Source organism: Gossypium raimondii, chromosome 10 (genome assembly GCF_025698545.1).
Source record: "Gossypium raimondii isolate GPD5lz chromosome 10, ASM2569854v1, whole genome shotgun sequence".
NCBI lineage: Eukaryota > Viridiplantae > Streptophyta > Magnoliopsida > Malvales > Malvaceae > Gossypium > Gossypium raimondii.
The window spans coordinates 17,927,689-17,934,358 of record NC_068574.1 but is presented as its reverse complement, the minus strand read 5'-3'; the positions used below and the strand labels follow the sequence as shown (position 1 = coordinate 17,934,358).

At 35.5% G+C, this 6,670-nt stretch overlaps 1 protein-coding gene across 1 annotated transcript; it reads right to left on the bottom strand.

Annotated features, from left to right (window-relative positions):
- Positions 1 to 5,787, bottom strand: LOC105777201 (WD repeat-containing protein PCN). The gene is made up of 11 exons (XM_012600318.2): positions 5,565 to 5,787; positions 5,344 to 5,487; positions 4,605 to 4,917; positions 4,453 to 4,516; positions 3,584 to 3,697; positions 3,291 to 3,453; positions 2,913 to 3,063; positions 2,164 to 2,777; positions 1,510 to 1,691; positions 1,055 to 1,330; positions 1 to 528 (listed from the first exon to the last, which is right to left on the bottom strand). Exons 1-11 carry the CDS (start codon positions 5,727 to 5,729, stop codon positions 216 to 218), a joined length of 2,499 nt encoding a protein of 832 aa, XP_012455772.1. The 5' UTR covers positions 5,730 to 5,787; the 3' UTR covers positions 1 to 215.
- Positions 5,788 to 6,670: the final 883 nt, after the last annotated feature.

Genomic DNA, 6,670 nt, shown 5'->3' with positions numbered 1-6,670 from the left:
TTGAAAAAGAAAAAGAAAAACTAATATTAGCTCGTTAACAAAAATTGAGTACAATACACAACACAATGCTTTTGATCCCCCAACCCTACCATCCCCATTGTAACAACATATAGTAAACGTTAAAGTGGGACCCCAAATGGGGGAATTGGATGCTGCATTTTTTTCTTCTCCCAACAAGGCACTCAAGTGACGAACATCCTTTCGTCCACAGGAAGTTATGTCCCATATATATGTCTCTGAACAGGGGCAGTGTCAAAAGATTTAACCACTTCCATCCATGGTTTGTCTACCATCAAGATGGAATTTTTAGAAAGGTGTCCAATAAATAAAACTGGGTCTCTAAAACCAATTATCTCAAAATTATTTTTTCTACTAGTATGTTTTGACTCTGTTTGACGACCATCTATCAACAAATATTTCAATTTCTTATTGGTGATAGAGCCTTGAAGCTTCAACAATGCTTCATGTACCAACTGACTTTCATCATCTTCATCTACTGCCTTTCCAAAGTCAATTGAACACATTGCCCTGCACTTACAACTTCCATCCATTAAAATGCTTAATGATAAATAAATAAATAAGCACTCATAAAACGGAATTTTTCCAGGCCATGCAAAATAATAATAATTCAACTCCGTGTCTCCCACTGAAGTGGTTAAACTTAAAGCATATATGCCTTAAAATTATGAAAGGACCCTAAATTTACCACATCTCCAAAATGCCTAAAGCAATTAAAAGAAACAACACTTTATCTGCCCCAAACATTTGGCGGTAGGTTGTCAGTTTTAAGATAACATGTTAGCAAAATATTAGCACACATGGGAGTGGAAGGGACCAGCAGGCAACCAGGACTAAGTGTAAGAACCATTGCTGGGAAGTGAAGACTCGTGATAAAACAGTACAAATAAAGCACCTATATGCATCAGGTGTGCCCTAACTTGGTCTTGTTAACCATAATGGTCAGTATATATTTTAAGATACGGCTACAATGCAAGTAAAAAAGGACATGTTAAATCACTGCAGCATCATGAAGCAAACAGTATAAGATTAGCACCTTGCACTGTAAACAACAAGAGATGTCGATTTTGATGGATGGGAGGATGATGAAGGGCAGAAAGATAACCCAATAACCTCCCCAGGAAATTCTTGGTATCTTCTGGGAAGAGTAAATGAATGCTGCATCGACCATTCTCCCAATTGTCTAGCTTCCACATCAAATATATAGAATTGGTTTGAGGATGTTGTGATAATAAGCACGTTATTTCTCTGAGGAGGAAAGCCACCGGCAGTAACAGAGGCACCATCCAATCTTGATATAAACCAGTGTTGCCTAGTCCAGAGAAACAAAGCTTAATCAAAAGGAAAACAAAGCAACGAAAAATCATAAAATATTCAACCTTCCTCATCTCATAGACATAAATGATTAATCATGTATTTGAAATGGCATTATCAACTAGACAGGTATTACGTAATACCAATTTAAGAATTGTCTCATATGTTATTTCTTACCTCAGTATCTCCAGATTGAATAAATATATATCTCCAAAGCAGTTGATAGCAGCTAACCACTGGTCATCAGAACTTGTGAACATTTTTGTTATGGGAGGCTCATCAGGGGGCCCTTCCTTCTCATGCTCCTGACGACAAGGAATGAAGGTATGCAGAAGTTTCAAGCTCTCCAAATCCACAACCTATAAAACCAAGAGTAAGTTATTATCAAAGATCACAGAAATGCAGTTTCTGAACTCACATTTTCTATGTTTTATCGAGGTTATTATCAAAGATCAAAGAGTAAGTTATTATCCTTGTCTGCTCCATTCATTCAGATTATGTTACAATAAGCAAGTATACTAGGTTGGGTGCACATTAACATAATTCAGATTATGTTACATGCTTGGGTAAAATGTTATAAATCCGACACAATAATGTTTCAAGAGGTGAAATCTGAATTTCCAAGTTTGACGTTGAAAATCTTTGCTTAAGTAAGCCACTTAAGCCACTAGAAAAGAGGTGAAAGACAAAAACTTGTTCAGTGGATGGAAATACTCATTCCACTAGCCTAAAAATAAATAAATAATGAAATAGGTAATTTAGGGTGAAAATTGACAATTTAAAAATTACAGTAAGGATAATACATTGAAAGCCATGAAGGTAGAGGCTTACATAGATCCTTCTATCATGCCCTGCTATCAGCAACCGTGATCCATCAGAGGTAAAAATCATAGAATGTGCAGATGGAAGTTTTTGAGGAAGTTGCCTTTTACTAATGGTCCATGTACTTTGGCCAGCTTGCCTACTTAGCTCAAATAGACTAGGTCTGATGTGATCAGAATAACCAAAAAACTCCCCTGAGTTAGACATTGCACTGCAAATGATTTTTCGACCTGCCTTACTCTTAACCCGAGCTACTATATTAGTGGTCACCAGACCACCATATGGGCCAGAACCCCCATCAGGAGCATTAACAGAGAGTACATCTAACCAACAAGAAGCCTGGACAAAGAGAAAAGAAGTTTGGTTGAACCTTGAGCCAGTGACAAGATGTATTGGAACTCTCTGAGGTGCAGGGCAAATATCATGTGGGGAGAACCTAGTGAACTCCATAGCAGAGTAGGCAAATAGCTTCGCATCATCACCAGCAGATACAAGCATGGGAACTCCAAAATGAGCCCATTTACCATAACTAAAATTGAGGGGCTTCTTCTCCCGAGTTCGGATTCTTTTTACTTTTTTCCTCTTTTCGTCTTGCAAGTCTTTTGCCTCATCAGATAAAGAACCTAGAAATTAGGGAAAAAATGTTTAAAATCAAGAAGTGTGTGAATTGGCTAATTGAGCAATAAAAATGAAAGCTCAAAATTTTAATGAAAGAAATCAAACAATATATAGACTAGGAATCAAAAACATGAACAGACCTTCAGAACATATAGGCACTGCCATTGTCAAGGCTCTGACATCATGGGTATGAGCCCTTGCAGAACCAACAAACACCCATTTCTTCAACATTTCATAAGATTTGTCATTACCAGACTGAAGCATCTCACTGGAAAGCTTATAAAGAATAACCTATAAAATGTTACAACACAGTACGCATCAGTGACAAGGACCAAGATTAAATTTAACAATATGATGAAGACGATAACAATAAAAAAAGCACACAGGTTTATAGTAGAAAATGAGAAAAATACACCTATTATTTTCTTTCCTTTTTTTAATATTTTGGCCTTAGAAGAAAACGAGCATAGAGCATCCCCCCCCCCCAAAAAAAAAAATCCACTCGTTGCCATTCATACCTGTCCATCAGACCCAGCAGAAAACACCCTGTTCTGCCTTGGAGATGCTGCCAAGGCATTCACATCACCTTTGTGGGTAGAATGTGTCTGAAGAAGAGTCCCATTATCACCATTCCAGAACTGAACAGATCCGGTGCTGTCTGCACTAACAACAGTTCCGCACCTGAATTTAACAAATAAACCAACTATCAAAACGAAACGCATTAACCATTGATAATGCAACAACCCTATACATTTCACCAGATTATGCAACCATGTGCACGATCAATTGAGATAGACAATCCAACATGTACCTCAAAGAAAGTAATGACCATACACAAAGCTCAGGCCCACTGCCCAAACCTCCAAGACCTACTACACTTCTGAAAATTTCATGACCCAAATCAGCATTCCAGCATCTAATTAACCTGCAAGAAAGTTAGCGCAGATGTTACCACACTAGACAAGATTAGATTGGATAAAATAAGAGCAATTTCACTGTAAAGCATGCACCATCAGCTCATAGAAGTGGGGATGGCAAAACCATATCTGTCTCAGGGATTTAGCATTCATCTACTCCAAATGGTGAGTTGTTTTTTTTTTCATTTTTCTGAAAGTGGAGATGGGCAATCGAATGCAGCAGTTTCTGAAAAAGCTTGCCCCCCTCCTCACCACCTTTAAAATTAATATTTTACCCTAAAAATACTCTCTGTATCCCTTTTATACTTTTAGTATATATAGACATATGTATACATACGAAAATCATATGTATACAAATCTTATATATACTTTCATTATATAAATGCATGTTATACATACTAATGGATTATATCATGAAGGAACTATTACAATTTACACAATATTTACTTAAAAATAACTAGTAAAAAATGGGGTAGAGCAGTGAAAGCAGTGTGGAGCGGTTATTAATCTAACAGTTATCCATCGAGATGGATATTTTCAAAATCCATGCAAGACGGGGGCAGAAGTGGAAGAGCCAATCCCCACCTCCACCCCGCTACATTACCATCCCTACATAGAAGATCAGTGGAATTGAAATTAATGATATAAAATCAATCAAAATGAGAAATTAATAAGCAAGCATTCCCAGAATTATCATATTACCGTATGAATCAACCGTTGTCATAAAATAACATGCAGCATATTCACTTAAAGACAAACTTACCCATCGCTACTCCCTGAATATATCCTATTTGAGTCATGACTCCAGGTCACACTTAGAGCACGTCCTGCAAATAGTATTAGCACCTATAAGCTCCAAGTAAAACTAAAAGCAATAACCTTGGAAGAATTTTTGCTCAGATGTAGATATCTCACCACTAACCCTAGGCAATGATTTTTGGTAGATTAACTTATCAAGATCAGAAATAGTGTACATTCGCACAGCTCCATCATCACAAGCAATTGCTACACATCTATCTTCCATAACTAGTTTCTGATAAACTTGTTCTGAGTCTGAAACATCTTCACTTTCACAGTTTTCAACATCATCAGTATCATCGCATTCATATTTATCATTCAAATAACCATTTCCAAAATTCTGAGACCTAGTCTCTTCATGAGTTGGCAGTCTATTAATCGGTGCCACAGCCATCTGCCAGATTGAAACTCCAATTGACTCTAGCAAAATCTGCATAAGGGTTTAATAACATAAATAAACAATGAATACAAGATAACTTCTATTCAAAGCTTCTTGCACACTAGAAGGGTAATGTGAAAGAAAGGAAGAAAGAAAGAAACGCATTCAATGGGAGTCTATCAACAATATCTACATAACCATATATCACTCTCATTGGATCATAACAGTATCTCATACTTCAACCAACATAAACAATTAAGCCAACACTAAGGCAACCGGAAGAAAATGATAAGAGAGGGACTCAGAACTCGGGTACAATCTCATTATTCAAAAAGGTCATAAGTAATTAATATAAATGTTTCATTGAGGTTGGAGAGGTTGGAATCATCCAATAAACCCCGTTGGATTTAACCAATAGGTTAATACAATAGAGAATACCACAAATGGCAAAAGCGAGGAAAAATAATGAAAAGTAACCTTCTGCTTCAAGTCGAAAAGATCCCATTCCGAGACTGAGCCATCAATACTCGAGGAGAACAACCTGCCAGGAGACGGGCCTTTTGAACCAACGCAACACCACACCAGCGAGGAAACTCGACAAGTAGAATCCCCATGAATAGTCTACACAAAGCCACCAATAAATTAAACTGAACTAAAACGAAAAAGATAGAGTAATAACATGAAAGAGTTGACGGTACCAGCTGATGATGCCAGCCAACAGAGCCTGGAGAGACGAGCCAAATCTCGAGGGAGCCATCATCACGAGCGGCCGCAACCTGGGAGCCGTCGGGGCTGGTAGCAAGGGCGACAACCGGAGACGGCTTCCAGTCGATTGAGCTGGTTCTGTAAGCTTTGGGGAGCATTGTGGCTGGGGCGGCTGCAATCCTTGGAGGCCAATTTCAGGGTAGAAAGCAGTAAATAAAACACTAGGCGATGCACAGATGTAAATATATATACCTAGTAGTAAACCTCCGATCTAATATTATAATATTAAACGCATAAGGACTTATTTGGCCTTCCAACCTTAATAAAAATTCATTTTAGTCCTCATTTAATTTTTAGTCTTTTTTAACCTTTAAACATCTAGTTGTTGATGTGGCATACACATAGTTTGTCACGTGAATACTATGTTAGTAATTAATTAATTTTTAAATTTTAATAAATCTAATATAAATTATAAAAAATATTTTTTAATATTTTTAATTTTAAAAATAAATTAATTGCTTAACATACATGTCAAGTGTCATGTGGATGATCAACAAAATTAACAGATATTAACTTTTTATCCATTTTGGATTACTTGACTAACAATACAAGTTAAAAGGGTGAAAAATTAAATGGAAAGTTAAAATTGACATTTTCAAAAATTGAAAGGCCAAATAAGTTATTATGTCTTTAATTAATAATTTTTATATACTTTTTTATTAATAATTTCTTTCTAGAAAAATAGTACTCTTTTTTTAATTTTGATACCAATTTTATAAATATTTTAATTAATTAATTATTAAAAATATTTTTTAAAAGCTATTTCATGATAGATTTATAATGTTTTTTATATTTTTATTCAAAATAGATGTTAAAAATAAAATTAAAAGTTAAAATGTGAGAAGCTCAATCCAACAGAGTCGCATTCATCGAACCACGAGTAAAATGATAAAAAAATTATATTAAGTTTTTATTGACATTGATATTAAGTTTAATCTTTAAATAACCATTATTCCTTATCCTTTATAAAAAAATTAGTAATGAAAATGCATAAATGTATAATTTTAGACATTAACTTAATTCCTATTTAGTAATTGTT

Bases quoted from the DNA above. Each gene is read 5' to 3' on its own strand.
- LOC105777201 (XM_012600318.2), bottom strand. From the start codon at position 5,729: ATGCTCCCCAAAGCTTACAGAACCAGCTCAATCGACTGGAAGCCGTCT. The intron at 3,064-3,290 runs GTATGAATGGCA...AACATTTTATAG, and splicing joins CTGCTGGGTCTGATGGACAG to GTTATTCTTTATAAGCTTTC. The intron at 1,331-1,509 runs GTAAGAAATAAC...TCTCTGGACTAG, and splicing joins TTCAATCTGGAGATACTGAG to GCAACACTGGTTTATATCAA.